The 17,166-nt window shown below is 32.0% G+C and overlaps 1 protein-coding gene across 1 annotated transcript in view; it reads left to right on the plus strand.

Moving 5' to 3' along the window:
* LOC128217353 (uncharacterized) overlaps window positions 1–17,166 on the plus strand; it is a 45,397-nt gene continuing 28,231 nt past the window's right edge. Inside the window, exons 1-7 of the mRNA XM_052924460.1 lie at window positions 1–136; window positions 2,789–2,902; window positions 3,129–3,180; window positions 3,506–3,590; window positions 3,936–3,995; window positions 4,730–4,785; window positions 6,367–6,468. Of these exons, the coding sequence (XP_052780420.1) occupies window positions 2,794–2,902; window positions 3,129–3,180; window positions 3,506–3,590; window positions 3,936–3,995; window positions 4,730–4,785; window positions 6,367–6,468 (464 nt within the window). The 5' untranslated portion in view covers window positions 1–136; window positions 2,789–2,793. The remainder of the gene's footprint in view (window positions 137–2,788; window positions 2,903–3,128; window positions 3,181–3,505; window positions 3,591–3,935; window positions 3,996–4,729; window positions 4,786–6,366; window positions 6,469–17,166) is intronic.

Genomic DNA, 17,166 nt, shown 5'->3' on the forward strand with positions numbered 1-17,166 from the left:
GAAATAACTGTTGAAGTTTCAGGTAACGAGATCAATTACGTCAACTTGAAAACTGTTGTGTGTGCTCTGCTGTGTAAATGATGAAAAAAGAAAACGTAACAAATTAACATCATTTTACGCAAAAAAGGAAGAGATGGTAAGATATTTGTTACAAAGAAACACATGAAGAACGTTTTATCTTTAATTTTAGTATGTTTACATTGCATCTTTTTAACATTTTTCCTGGAAATTGACTATACACAGACATAATAGATTTCGGATATAACATTTTCGGATAAACACCCTTGTTAGTTTGTATTTGATACAACACTGCTCGTCTGTTTTTCGACGAGAAAGATTTTGTTATAGCCTTTAGCATCGTCCGCGCAAGTCGAAGTGTTTTTACCTTTGATATAACAAAAAACGTATAAATATTAAAACTTTCATATGCAACTTGGCACACATTTTGTTAGTCCAAACAATTGTACATTTACAGATTTTTTTTACGCTTTTTGATATGGCAAATCGTTCACTTACAAATTGTTTAGTATCAAAAGTGGGTAGTTATTCTGATCGGGATTCCGGGTTAACGCATTTAGCATCTAAAAAATATCATAAAAAAACAAGAAATATTACCAGATTACGTTATTTTATATCAGTTCCATACATAAAAATGTCATATCCTACGAATAATTATGAGTTTGACGCGATTTTTTCATTTCTTGCTGTCCAAACATATCGATATATACATAAAGGGCACCTGCAAGGCTGCAGGGCACAGTTTTAAAACAATCAGAACATTTTGGCCATGGCCTAGTTGTTACGTTTGTATTAACGAGGTCTATCTCGAAGCTTGTCGGAGGTGGCTGAGTTATTACGATTAGGTCGAGTTGTTCCGCTTGGCATAATTGTTGTCTGTGTCAGTCAACTTTCGTTTTATTGGAAAGGTAAATAATGCGTTTTAATGCATTAAATGCTTGTTTTGTGCAAAATACTTCTCACTTACATGGTAAAATATGAATATAAACCTTAAAACCAAAATTAACTTAGCTTAATACAATTTCAATATTTTTCAAAATACCCCGTTTTTTGCACAAACCCGTTTGGACGTTAGGGATTGGAAGAATCCCGTATAACACATCTATTATTTTAGACTAACATTTTGCCATCCATATAATTAGCTGCTTCCGAGTATTTGATGATTTTTGTTTTGGCGACTCTAATCATCCTTATTTCACTTGTTGTTTTTCTAGCCAAGAATGACAGATCCCAGCGCTGAGTATATCGTGCAGCAAGATAATGCGCACCTGCTAGATAGTTTGAAATAGCAATTGCTGACAGAAGTCGATATGAATAAATGTAACAGACTACACAAATAAATTTTGAGTGTTTGGTGTTGATTAAACTAGGCTCCAGGCTTCGAAAAGTTTTTAGGGTTTTTGAAAATCGGGTACAAATAAATAAACAAATTTAAGCCTACTCCTAGTTGTCCTGTACAAAATTTACTCACCCTGCCAGGGTTCGAATTTAGACTCGCATATTGCAAAATGCAAGTGACATTTGCAAATTGCGAGTGACTTTTATTCAAGCTCACAAAATTCTGTGAGTGGCTTTTTCTAGACCATACAATTTTAAAAAGGAAAGTAGAATAAACATGAACTTAACTCCGCTATGTAGTCAAGTTCAAACAGCCTATAAGTGGCATGTTTACACTACCAGTATAAAGAAGACAGTACGGAGTCACGCGTGAGTTTTCAAAAATAGAACAAATACGGAAAAGGCCGAGTTTTAACTCGAATCTTTCCGGGATGCTCCGAGGTGTGCATAATACAAAGTGAATACAAATGATGTAATCACCTAGCTCAATCATTGGCTAAATTTAGCGGGTTTGTGCAATATATGTAAACCCCATCAACCTTTGAATATATCCGCCTAACTGTCAAAGTGAATAGACTTCGATATATTTTAAAGTCCAAAGTATCCACACTACATTTACTGTTGCTTTTATTTATTTTAAATTTATATTGTTATTGTTTTTAATACTTAAAGTCAATAAAATCTGTAGCGTGCTCGCCGAATGAGTATTCCCTGATGGCGTGGGAAAATATACCCGCCCCCCCCCCCCCCCCCCTCAAAGTGGAAAATGTCAAACACTCAAGATTAATAATTTTTAATATTTAATTATGTCTTATATCTACTTTAATTAGACAATATTATAAGGAAATAAAGCAAATTTATAATAAAATTGCAAGTTGATTTTTCATTTTGCGAGTTGCCTCAAAAAGCACTCGCAAAATTTTGCGAGTGCTCCTCAAAGTTAAATTCGAACCCTGCCCGCAATTTCACTGACAAAATCAGGTAACACTGATTACACATTAGCTTGTTAAGCAGCCATTCAAATTTACTATTAAAGCAAAGGTTTAAAACCCTTTTTTTTCATAAAACCATAGAAACCTTAGAAGTGAGACTTTATATATATATATATATATATATATATATATATATATATATATATATGTATATATATATATATCCTTACACTTTGATTTATTTTTCTATTTGATGATATCCAATGACTCTGGCCCCTGTGCATTTAATATCTGTATGGGCTTGAAATTGCCAATTCTGAAGCTGTTTACCGAAAGAAATGTTTGTTTTTACATTGATGAATCTGCTGAGATTTTTGTATTCATATTTTTAAATCGAAAAACCGATCGTTTAAACTGATGTAAGTAACCATTCCGCTTGGTATGTTTTTGTTGAACTTGTTCTACAAGGATGTTAGTAACAGGTAAATCTTTGCTTTCAGAAACCATGAGTTGTTTTGGAGGCCTTATGAAGGAGTATGACCGGGTGTCACTGGACAGGTTTGATGGCAGGAATCTCCAGTCCACGGTCTACTTTCTCTCACACCTACATGAAGGTACAAAGAAAAATATCTATTTGGTTGTAAAAATGCTATTATACATGTTGTAGCAGATGTACATATAATTAAGTAATGATACAAATGAATATAAAAGAACAAGTCTTGATACAACATAAGCACTGTTAGTGTTACATGTATTGTTATTTGGTCATGTATTCACAATGACTCTATCATTGAAATTTTTTTTATCAAGTATGTAATTGTTTTTGTTTTGTATTTTCAGATCATACGAAGGGACTTGGTGGGCCAATATTGTTTAAACGATTAAAATCCAAGTAAGTGGAGCAATTGACTTCCCATTCCATTGTTCTTTTCTTGGTATACTCATAGAACTGTATGAGTAGCTCATCTGTGTTTTCAAAATAAGATTAAAGTCACTGTATTGTCATAGCCTTTGTTTCCTTGTCATAGGCATTCAACTAGTTTAGTAAAAGTAAAAACCTCTTGAAGCTCCTGCTTTTGAAGAATATTAACAGCATGAGATTGCTTTAAAAATACCTTTGCTACAGTATTTTTGCTCGATTTACAAAAAAGGATTACCAATATAGGCCAAAATTTCAGTTATCATTGGTGTTTTTGCATTTGTTATTTTGTTTTCAGTAAAGACATATTCCTATACTGCTCAGAGGTGACACAGGTTCTGCTGCTGGCCAGCCAGAAGTACAGACATCTCAAGCCATACATTGTAAGTCAATCAATGTTTGAGACTCTTAAACTTTTATTTCACTATTCGCTTTCCAAAAATCTTAATTATAAGAAACATAATCTGTGATTCTTTTTCTTCGGGAGATTAAAAAAAAAATCATCTGACAAAATCCCCATCAGACAAAATCCCCCCTCAAATTTTACAGGGGCAGACAAAATCCCCACATATGATAACTTACTTTTCTTTCAATTTTCTGATAAATTTTACTGAACACTTTAATCCATTTGTCCAATTACCCAAACATGTTTGAAAAAGGCTTATCCCTGTAGTTTTCATTGTACAATCAAAACATCTACACACAATAGGTGATTTTTTATCTTTCAGAAAAGTTTGCCCATCAACACCCCAACAATGATAGAAATTCCAGATCCTTTATATGAACATGTAAGTAGCTTTGCCTCTTAGAGTTTAAAATTGCCGAGTTGTGTCGACCATGACCATCCAGGACTGTCTAGGGTTGTCCTGGATAAGCCAGGACCCAACATGGATCGGCCAAATTTCAGTCTGGGACAGTCCTGGACGTCTGTGTGACTGGGACTTAACCCATAGTTATGTAAGATTTATTTCATGTCGCAATGAGAGATGATTAACATTTATTTTAAGCTCTATAGAACTTGTTAGCAACAAACAGGTCTTTTTCAGGACTACTATTTGTTTTTTTTTACAATAATTGTAAACTAGGTAATTTTAAAACTTGAATTTGACATTTAACTTGTGATTCTGCTTTTAATTATGCATTAAATGTAATCTAAAAGACATCCTTTTCAAGTTAAGTAATAATGAGACTTTGGAGAAAATAGAGGAAAGGTACTTTAAAAGTACTCTTTTTTTTCGGATATTGAAAATGGAACAAATTTTCATTTGTACAGTTGTTTTTTTAATGTGCAATGTACATGTGATAAAGAACCATTTTACCATTCCTTGGTGATAACCAGTTCCTTTTATCGATAAAGCTTAAAGTGGGGATCAAACTCGAAACCCTCTGATTCAAAGTCTGGTACGAAAACAACTTTGCCATTGCCCACCGATAAAGTAAGTGACCTATGACTTGACTGTGAGTCTGTCAGATGCAAGTCAAACTCCATTTGTATAATCAAATGTATGGACTAAATTTTCAGAATACAACGATTACAGTCACGCTACTTCCAGCCTTCCACTGCCCTGGCAGTGTCATGTAAGTGTTTATGCATAATAAGGCCAAAAAATAGATTTGTTTCTGGTTACCAAACTAACTGTATTTATTTTTCACCAACTAAAAAAAAACTGCTTTGAATGAAACAGAAAATCTCTTGCAGCAAAAAATTTGGTATCCAAAATTTTGAGTAAAAAAATGGCATTTGCTTATTTCACAACTATATTTTTTTCAGCACCAAAGGGTGAATATATGTTCTTTGAGCCATTTGACAACAAAAAAAGCCCTTTAACAATTATTAAAATGCCTTTAATATTAATAAAAGAATATCTATCTACCAACCCATACCTGTTCAGTGGCGTAGCTACACAAAGTCCTAATCTGGTTCCCAGCATACTCTGCACAACAAAAGGGCAGGTAACCCAGGCTACACATAGTCCTTGTAGGCCTGGGCCTACAACTTCTTTGAAAAATGACAAAATTTAAATAACCAAAAGATGCAATAAAACTAATAGCTGCTCGGACACTTTGAACAACTCAAAAGTTTGTATTATTTCAACTAAAGGTTGGTGTTTATAGAAACTGCGTACAGGGTTTATTGCTTGATTTTATGGTAATCATTGCAAATATAATTAAGTGTGTGTAATGCACATATAAAAGTCCCCAAACTCACATAGATCCATCGGGCCTATATTTTTTTAAGGCCTAGCTACGCCCTTGCTGTTTGCCCATTTAACCAGGAACAAACTTCTTTTAGGCCTGGTGGAAACAAAATATTAGCTTATGCGGTTTTTTTTTATGAAATTAAGTTTAAGTACATGTATTGTTACAGTCTTGGTGTCACAGGCTTTGCTGACAGAGTCATGCACTTACTTGCTGTAACATAAAAACTGTTTAATGAAATTCAAATGGAGCTTTGAATACATGTTGCCAAAGACAATATGCATATGTTTAGCAAGGCCCATAAGTCAATAATTGTCAAGTAATGCCCCTCAATAATTTATTTTATGACAATTGTGCAAATGATTTTAGGTTTATTGAATGGTCATAAATTAAACCTAGATTGGTCACCATTGATCATTTTTTCTAGACTATGAAAAAACATAGTGAGGTATATGTGTTATAAATGTCAACATACCAAAAAACTAGATCTTTAAAAAAAAGGGTGTTGATTGGACTTAAATCACTTGTCTATGGGTAAGGATAAGAACAATATTCAATATGGCCCCAGCTATGTCTTTGAAGGAGAGTACTTTTTTGCTATTTTGCGGTTACGTGACCACATCCGACAGGATAATGTCCGGACACGAGGACAGCTATTCTAAAGTTTGCTCGCAAAAACTGTTTGGCATTGAAAAACCTCCAATAAAAATGCCAATACGAGTTTGCAGATTTAAATTCTAAGTAAAAGTATATCACAAAATAAGGAAAATTTGGATGTAAACAAAATAAATTCTGCGCTTCCAATAAATATGTGCTGGCGCAATTTTTATATATATATATATATTTTTAAGTTTGGCAAATTTGACAAACGATTGCTTAACTTGTGGCCTAAATTGAAATATTACATGAGCATTGTTAATTTTCTCTCCTACTTACCTCAAAAGAATCATCGTATTGCAGGTTTTTGTTGGAGGGGGATGAAGGAACGGTTCTCTACACAGGCGACTTCCGATGGGAACACTTTCACATGGAGCACATGCATCATCTCAGATCTGGAGAGGGGTAAGGGTTACCTTGAATTAAAAATAGCTTAGTATTCAGTGCCAGTAATAGGCATACAGGGACTTCCAATAGGAACACTTAAAGTTGCACTCTCACAGATTGACCAGTTTGACAACTTTCTTAAAAAAAAAATCTTGGAATGAGCCAATGTTTGCATAAGTGTCTGGAAACCAGTAATAAAAGATTGCTGACAAAAGATCTGATCACAGTTTTATCATATTCATGTTGGAAAATTGATATCTTATGGCTAAAAGTGTTACAAAGGCTTTAAGAAAAATGGAATTTTTCGACAGTTACCCCAAACCATTAAGATCTGTTCTGTTGTGAGTTAACTTTTTGACTGAATTGAAGGCATTGGTGCTAAAATCAGCTGATTCTGAGACAAAAACTACAAAAATATGTCCAAAACTGTCAATCTGAGAGTGCAGCTTAAACATTGAACATAACTATGCACTTCATGATCTCCATCACGGCTCTTGAGAAAGGTAAGGTATGTTGTACTATAGATAGCATATTGGGTAATAGAAATAGGGAGATTTCGATAGGAACACTTTAATATTGAACATATGCGTCATCTCTGATCCTGCGAGGGGTAAGATTACTTTGTGTTAAACTAAAAAATATTTGAATTCATTATGGCTTGAAAAGTAAATGGCCTGTTTATGGTTGCAAAATGTTAAATTCAGTTGTAAAATATGTAATATGATGAAAAAATAAAATTAGTATTTTTCACTGTTTTGAAATTTTATCCCGCTCTCAGTTCAGAATCAAATGTCATTGCGCACAGGGCTGAAAAACAATTTCAATGATGTCATTACTAAAATGATGTAACAAGCGCATACATATTGCCAGGCATGTTTTCCTAAAAGAGTGTAATTAAATGACTTTTGACTCCAATTTTAGTCATATAATAAAAAGAAAAAAGTTTCAGTGCTAGGCCACTCGTGAGATATATCTTTTGGTGCTCACTTGGTGAAATATATTATGATCTTACACTGAATAAAAAATGATTATCCTCTATATGTCTGATAGCAGTTAGAATCACTGACCGTGTTCATTTTCGATTTTCAGATAATTTTCTTAAGCAAAAGTACTTGAAGTGAGAATTATATCCATAGTGAATTGAGAAATATATCCATAGAGAATTGAGAATTATATCCATAGCAAAGATTACCATAACACCCTGCGCTCAGCTAGTTTATAGCATGTGGTAAAAATAGATTCCTGTCACATGACTATCCCAATTTTTTGCGCGGAGATAAACATTCTTCAATAGCACTTTAAATTATTATTACATTTTTTCTTCATATCTGTTCATATTTAAAAAAAAAATCCTGACAACTTTTAAACAGTTTTAGAATGCATTTATAGAGAACTAATTATAAATTAAATTATTAAAAAATAAAGTTAAAATTTTGACATTGGTCATTCTAGTTTAAGTGTGTTAAACTATCTGTGTTAATAAAGATATCATTACATTTATCAGTCTATTCACTTTGGTATCTCCATATCCAATGACAGTAAAATAAAATAAATACAAATTTATATGGATAAAGATAGCATATAGGTGGAAAAACCCAATGCCTGTCTTGGGTTTCCCACAGTTTTCCTATTTTTGTCAGCTGTTCTTGCTTAAAGGGGCATTGCTGCTTTGGCATTTATATTAAGGAATAGAAAAATAATAACAGCTCTTGAATCCTTCTCATTGTCTAACTACCTAATACTAGTAATAGCAAAAAGTGCTGAAATGAAAAATATATTATTTTTTTTTGTCTTCTGACTACCCACAACAGTTTTACCAACAACAACAATAAACATTTAAATGTTGATTGCTTTTGATTCAATTTTTAACTGCTATTATTTTTCTTACAAACAACACTCTGAAAGTTACTGTGTACAGTGGTGTGATGAAATCAGTACCTAGGTTTAAATCCTACTCACGGCTGGAGTTTTAACTTTCTATTTTATTTTCTTATTTGCCTCTTTTATCATTATTTTATCATTATATTTATAATTTATTAAATTAAGTTCATGTCTAAACTTAATACCTTGATTTTTTTGTAGAAATTTTCAGATTTGAATACATAAAAATCCCAGCATGTTGTGGGCCTTTAATACCTCTATGTTGAATGGAAATCCAGCAAAATTGCCCTACTGAATATACATGCAATGTCGATATTTATTGCGACTTCGTTTGATACAATCTTTTTCGAATATTTTCTACCCATAAGTTTTTCTTGTCTCTTAATTCTCAGAAGCAAGGTTGTTTCAAGTTCATTTAGTTAAAAAATCAGCAAAAATTATTTTTAATTTTGATGTAATTTTTATTTCTCAATTTACAGTTAGTCAAACACAAACTGTCAGTTTATGTAACTTGTGCGACTGCTTGATTTATTCATTTTCAAAATGCCAAGGAAAAAGAAGGCTGGCCAGTTCACGGTATATATATGAATGACTGGATACTCACTATTGGATGGTCCGGAGAGAACTGGTTATCTATGAAAGACAATGCCCCCCAGTTCTCACCATTCGACCATCTGTTTTGATTTTGTTAATTTGAAAGTTTTTAATATAATAATCTATTGCTTTAAATCTCTATATTGATTTTTTTTTATTCTTTTATTATTATTTTTAATGTTATCATTATTATTATTATTATTATTATTATTATTATTATTATTATTATAACTACTCTATTTTTTTTTAATAATTATATTTGTTATTATTATTCTGAAGTGTTTATTTTGTTATTATTATTTTTAAGTGCGTCATGTTATCGGAGTAAATAATTTTTGATTGTAGCTCCAATTTGTTTATTTTGTTTATTTATGACTATATTAAATATAAAACGAGCAAAAGCAGTGATTCCTGCAAGCTCCCGGCTTGTCAGTTATAACTCTATAACAATTTCATTTTTTATTAACCTTTTAAAATCCTTTCAGAAGTCACTTGGATGCATTTCAGTTTTTGTATATTTTCCTAAATTATTGTTGTTTTTATGAAGATGGATGAAATTCCAACCGGTTTTCATCTACTTCCAGTAGATCATTCTATAACAAATTGTTAACATTGTGTTCAAGTTGCATACATAAGATTTAAATGGCTGAGACTTATATTTGAAAAAATTGTACAGACGAATATGGAAACCCACAGATATAATATTGTCTGACATTGCGTGGATATTTAGCGATGCTTGGCTGATTGTAAACTGCTTATTTCAACTGTTGATGTTGTTTTTTGTGTGTAGTGAATTAAAAAAAGTTCAGCTTTTTCTGCCTCTAGAATATTAAAAATACACCAAAATTATCCTATATAATGATATATTTTTCATGCTATAACTTATAGTAAAACTACGAAAAACCATTAGCAAATGAAAAATGAGTGACTGCTAGGTTTATTCATTTCCCCATTACCATGCTTCAACAAAACTGGCGAGTTCAGACTATATATATGAGGGACGGGATATTCACTATTGGATGGTCCGGAGAGACACTGGTTATCTAAGAACGACTATGCCCCCCAGTCCTCACCATTCGACCATCTGTTTTGGTGTTTATTCATTAATCATAAGTTTTATTATTATTATTATTATTATTATTATTATTATTATTATTATTCAAATGTGTTAATAACTTTCAATCTCCGGCCTTGTTGGTTATAATCCTGTAATGATTTGGAAATAAGTGTATGAAGGTTTTTTCAGGGAAACTGTGCAGAAGTCACTTGGAATGAAAAGAAAAATCTATATTTTTTTATTTTATTTTTTTACTTAATGCAATCTTTTTTTTTTATTTAATTCCAGTAGAGTTTTTGGTCTGATAATGCATTGTTTATATTGTATTGAAGTTACATGTATTAGCTTTTTATGGCTAAGACCTAGATTTGAAAAAAAATTATGGCCAATATATGGAATCCCAGATACAATATTGTCTGACATGAATACTTATGTTGCGTGGATTTTTAGCGATGCTTGGCTGAATATAAACCACTTATTTCAACTGTAGGTGTTGTTTTTGTGTGTACTTAATTAAATAATGTTCTGCTTTTCCAACCTCTTGAATATGAAAAGATATGCCAATATTATCCTATATGATGATATATTTTTCATGTATTTCTTAAAACTAAAACTACGAAAAACCATTAGCAAATGTAAAATGAGTGACTGCTAGGTTTATTCATTTCCCAAATACCATGCTTAAACAAAACTGGCGAGTTCAGACTATATATATGAGGGACGGGATACACACTATTGGATGGTCCGGAGAGACACTGGTTATCTAAGAACGACTATGCCCCCCAGTCCTCACCATTCGACCATCTGTTTTGGTGTTTTATTTATTAATTATTATTTTTATTGTTATTATTGATTATTATTTTTATTATTATTATTATTATTATTATTTTATTAATATTGTTATTATTATTATTTTTATAATTAATATTATTATTATTATTATTAAAATTATCATTTTTTAATTATAATTATTATTTAGTAATTATTATTATTTTGACTATTATGATGATCATGATGATGATTATTATTATTATTATTATTATTGTTATTATTATTATTATTATCATTATTTTTATAAACTTATTGAGCCAAAGTTATTTTTAAATTTTACAGGCATGTATAGTGTATACTGGATTTTTTCAGCTTTGTATCAAAACTCAAAATGAGGTGTCTTGAAACATTGTCCAGTTTCTTTTATTGGCATTGCTACCCTCTCCATCATGTCAGACAAATTTAGCCTGCACGGTACAGTTCATATAACAATATTTGTTGTAGAATTAACTTCAGATATGCAACAATCTTCCAACTGTAAATGTGTTATAATGTTTCTTCGTTGGTAGCCCAGACTGTGTTTTTTTCTGGCAAATATAAAAATCTAAAGTTAATTTATAATCTTAAATATGTTTTGTATTCTTTGTTGTAAACATAGACATGGAATAAATTTAGACAGCTTTGTAGAACTCCGTAGCTACTTCGCTTTTAATTAAAACAAACGTTAAAAAGATATTTAAATACAACTAATGGTACAAATTTTGATGTCGACAATTGGCACCAGTTAAGTAAAGCCCACAACTCCGGCTTTAATAGTTGTAGAGTTACGCCCCTTTTTTGACTGAAAAACAACAACATACAAGCATTGGTTCACTCTGTGTTGCTCTGTTGATATATATATATATATATATATATATATATATATGTACTTTTTGAGCATCTGCATTGTTCATCATACTGAGATTACAAAGTGCATTAAGGTTTTATAATAAAGTACAAGGCCAGATAAGTTATTCAGACATGCAATATATGGATTCCCAGTATTGTATCATTGTATTTTTAGTATAAGCTAGGTTAACCCATTCAAGTGCTATATTTAGAATTCAATATCATATGGACATATTTCAGTAAAATTTGCATGGATTGATTATCAGACAAACTAATGAGTATGCAAATTGACTTTGTTTAGTTTATTTTGGGGCATGATTGTTGACATTTTGTCACTAAATTAATAAATAAATAGTATCACCTTTCCTTTGGTTGGTAAATTGTACCTAGCCTTTAAAAATGAGTATTTCAAATGTAAGTATTGTAGCCCCTCTTAGAATTTCATTTATTTTATACTTATAATACTCATTTTTTAAGGGAATAAATTCATACTTAAGGTTTAGGTTTCAAGGTTTATTAAAACTCATGGCTTGGTTATAAGCATAAGAGTTGTAAAATAAAACATATTAACAAATAAAGTGAAGTAAATACCAAATTAACTTAATAGTACATGTTCTAAAGTCAAAACAAAATATCAAATATCAAAACATCAAATGTAAGTTTATACTACTTTTCACTATTAAATCTTATTTCTTAGAGAAAATGACTGAACAGAGCATTATAAAATCAACATTCATTGGAATCCCAGAACAGACTGTGGATTTTCCAGCCAGTTGCTATTTTTATCACTTTAAGTATTCAAATATGTCTTCGTATGAAGTATCGGCAACTTTTTACCAAGATTTTTTTGTAGCATTATTGCTATGAATCACAACATAGATTCTTATTCAGAAAATGACTTCATGGAGAATTTGCTTCTAAGCTGGCAGAGTTTTATTACAATTTGTCTTTTTTGATTGTCACAATGAAGAAAACAAGTGTCCTGTAAGGTTTCCTGTTTATCGATATGCAAATATAAGGTTCCAAGGTTTGCAAAAACAATGAAGAACAGCATATATATATCAAGATGTCGTTCATACTATCGGTGGTCCGAAGAGTGCTGGTTACCTATGTCACACATACCCCCAGCTCTCACCATTTGTCCACCTTTTTGCCCCCCCCCCCCCTCAACATCCCTACCCCCTTCTCTGTCCCTCCATCTCTCTTTGGCACCCTCCCCCTCTCATTTTTACAAATAAAGCTGGTTGTTAATATACCACACCACACCACAACTCTCAATTGAGAGAAACCTTTTTTTAATGACTTTAGAGGCAGTTAAGGCCATTGATTTGTCTAATATATTTCTTCTAAGAAATATTTTTTTAATGCTAGTGTAAAATAATTGCATATGACATATACTCATCACTGTTTGTCTCATAAAAAATGAAGTGATTTAAATAGAAGTCTAAATAAAATACTTCTGGACGAAGAAAAAGGTATAAAAGATTCTATGGTCATTAATCAATATCTCCTGGTCTAATGTCAAAATCCCCTGGAATTTTGAACAAGAATGTCAAATTCCCCTGAAAATTTTAATAAAAGCATCAAAATTCCCTGAATTTCTTAACAACAATGTCAAATCCCCTGAAAGTTGCACAAAAATGTCTAAATCCCCTAAAATTTTGAACAAAAATGTTAAAATCCCCTGAAATTTTAAACAAAAATGTCAAAATCCCCTGAAATATTTAACAAAAATGTCTAAATCCCCGGAAATGATCTCCAGAAATATGGCATGTATGGAATAAAGCATTCTCATTCATCAGAGGTTCGATCATGATAAATTTATGCATATAAGCATCATCACACTGGTGAACGACAATGGAAATAAAGGGGCTAGGATGTAAAAAAAAAAACCTACACACATCTAAAATGTTCAGAGGAAAATGCTTAAAAAGTTTTTTAGTAATCGTATTTTTTATAAATATATTAAACATTTATACTATTGTAGGATGCAAATCTCTCTTTTGTAGAATAAATTGTGTTAAAAATACAAATATTGATTCAAATTCATCAGTGTTGGTCTTGGCAGGGTGGTTTTCAATATTCAACTTAAGTCAATCTTATGGGCATACATCATTGACTTTTTTCATTCTATTGGTCAGTTATTAATAACAAGTAATCAGATTAGCTATATCGTTCTTAGATCCAATGAAGAACAATATTGAATACCAGTCCAGGGCAGCAATGAAAACAGGTTGTCGTAAAATCATTTCGTGACTACCAATATTTTTATCTTATGGAATCCCACAATATTTGTACTATTAAAATAGAACACAGTTGTGAAATCCAATACATATCTATTTATATATTACCTGATGTTTTTCCCTTGAATATTATTAAATAGAACTTAAAACATAAATGCATTGTAGAATTTAATTGATGTTTAATTAGATCAGCACATCAGTGATTATTTGACTATAATTTCATGAAATTTATCATATAAACAATGTTTTGATTGGTTAACTTTTCCTTAACATTACTGAAAAATAGTGACTAACTTTTTAGTTTATCGGGTATGCAAATGTTCGAAAGCAGTCTATGATGTTCGTTGCAACTTGGGTGTATATGTATGAAAATATAATAATCATAGTTGGGTGGTCCGAACAGCTGCTGGTTACCTATTTCAATACCACCCAGCACTATTCATTAGTCCACCTTTTTGCGTGCAAAATCATTTTCTTTTTCAATTATTATTTTGATTGAAGTTTGTGTGGAGGGGTGGGGCAGGGGTGAGGTGCTGGGTGTGGGCTCTTTTCTTTAAGATTTCTAGGACCAGTATCCTACCTAGGTGTCATTAATAACAGTGCAATTACTGCAGTACTACTGTTTAAAATCTCCTGGTATTAATATTGCTCTGTCAGAGAAGTGACTTGATGGAAATGCCCCCCCCCCCCCTCCCTCCCAAAAAAAATAATAAAAATAAATAAACAAATAAATGCATGGATGGACTGACTGGCTGGCTGGCTGGCTGGCTATTATTAATTAATAATATAATTAATTAATTGATTGATTAATTGATTAATTAACTAATTAATTAATTAATTATAGATTTGGCCAGTAAAACAGTGGATCTATATTTTATTAGAGTTTATATATGGGTTGTTATTTTCATCAATTATAGTGATGGTATGAACTTTTGATATTATTTTTAAAAATAAATGCCTTATCAAACATAATGCTTAAAGGACTTAAACATTAGATAATATTGATTAAAAGAATTATAACCATTTGATCTATAGAACAATTTATCAAAAAAATGCTATAATCATATCCTTCATTCATCAGTGGAAATCGATGCTTGCCATGAATACTAATTGTAGTAAAATCGTGATATTGAAAACCATTTGGAATCCCAAGAACTTGTACCAAAATAGAAAACTTTCGGAAATCCAACAAGTATCTATTAAATACTCATTTACGTTTTCCCATCAATATTATAAAATAGAACTTAAAACATAAATGCATTGTAGAATTTCAGTGATATTTGATTAAATCACCACATCAGTGATTATTTTACTAGAATTTCATGAAATTTATCTTATATACATGGTTTTGATTGATTAACTTTTCCTTAACATTACCGAAAAATAGTGACTAACTTTTTGGTTTAGGGTATGCAAATGTTCGAAAGCAGTCTACGACATTCATCGCAACTGCTGTATATATGTACGAAAATATAATAATCATAGTTGGGTGGTCCGAACAGCTGCTGGTTACCTATGATAATACCCCCCAGCACTATTCATTAGTCCACCTTTTTGTTTTTTCAAAATATGGAGTTCTTTTTATTAAAAGAATTGATGTACCCTTTTCTTTTTCTTTTTTGTTCTTAAGCATTAATCATATGCTTTGATCAATTCCTTAAGCTGATGGGGTTAGGTTTAAAATCCTTGATACAGTGGGAGTAGTCTAGTGATATATTTAAGGTGTCTTACATTGCTGGATGCTGAATCCAGCATCACCAGTTGTCATAGCCTCTTTAAAATTACCCCTGCCCTGAGTTTAGTTAATGCAACAGTCAATTGTAACCACGGCCCCCCAGGTACGGGCAATAGTGGGGACTTTGACTTTCGGTCCAGCCAACCCGAGGTCAAATCCCCAACCTGTGGAGACTAACTTATGGTTAAATACCTGCCAAATGCCCCCACATCCCAGGGACCCTAGGTAAGGCACATTCCCCGCTCTATTATGCGCAAAGAGAAAATACCACTGCATTCACCCGGCACTGTGGGGCCACCTGGAAGGTAAAGACACGGCCCATTTCCCCGGCTATCCACGGTATACCCCCTGACCTGGTAGGGCCGTGGTTACAATTGAATAGTGACTTAACAGTTGGTCAGATAAGCTAACTATTTGATTTGTTTCCCTGTTACATCGCAGGGCATATACTGCAAGGGGGTGGGTGTGTGTGTGTGGGGGGGGGGGGTCACAATGGTTAGCATTTGCTGAATCTAGGGCTGTAGATCACTCGCTTTCAATCCATAAACCAGACTAGAGCAATTCATATCAGCTTACAACCGTAAATAACCCTAGAGAACAATTCCCCTGTAGCCATATTAAAATCTTTTGCTGACTTTTAAGAAATTTGAAGTGAAAGAGGGGAGAAGATTTATTCCATTTAATGAGTTAAATTTGCAGGAATTAATCCCAAATGCCAATGCAAAAAAATGGTTAACTGCTTTTCCCACTATAAAATCATAACATTGTTTGGAATCCCACAATTTTTTGTACTATTGTAAAATCCAATATTGATCTATTTATATAAATCTATTTATATTCTACTTTTTGTTTTTCCCATTAATATCATGAAATAGAACTTAAAACATAACTGCATTGTAGAAGTTCTGTCATATTCAAATTAATCATCACATTAGTGTATATTTGACTTTAATTTGAGGGACTTTGTTTTATAAACAGTGTATTGATTGGGTTAACATTTCTACTTTAGCACTGAAAGCACTTTAGCACATTGACGGAAATTTATAGATAATGCAAATGTTTAGAACCAAACTATGATGTTTATTGAAACTTGTGTGTATATGTATAAAGTCATGATAATCATTATTGGGTGGTCCGAACAGCTGCTGGTTACCTATTTCAATACCCCCCAGCACTACTCATTAGTCCACTCTTTTGTCTGCAAAATATGGAAAATACTTTTTATTAAAAAAAGTGGCGTAGGCTCTTTTTTTACTGCTTTTTTAAATCATATGCTGTGGTAAATTCCTTAAGTTATGGGATTAAGGTTAAAATACTTGTCAACATATTGAAGTACTTTTTATCAAAACAATTGTCACTGGCTTTTTTCTGTTTTGTTTTTTTGAAACATAAATCATAAGCTTTTGATGATTTTTAAATTTGAGCGGGTTATGGTTAGGGTTACTGTGAGAGTGGTTTAGTGATATACGTTTCTCAGGTTGTTGGTTTGAACCTCGACCAGCATTAATGTTCTGTTAGCCTTTTTAACATGGCTGTTGCCCGGAGTT

Source organism: Mya arenaria, chromosome 14 (genome assembly GCF_026914265.1).
Source record: "Mya arenaria isolate MELC-2E11 chromosome 14, ASM2691426v1".
Taxonomy (NCBI): Eukaryota; Metazoa; Mollusca; class Bivalvia; order Myida; family Myidae; genus Mya; species Mya arenaria.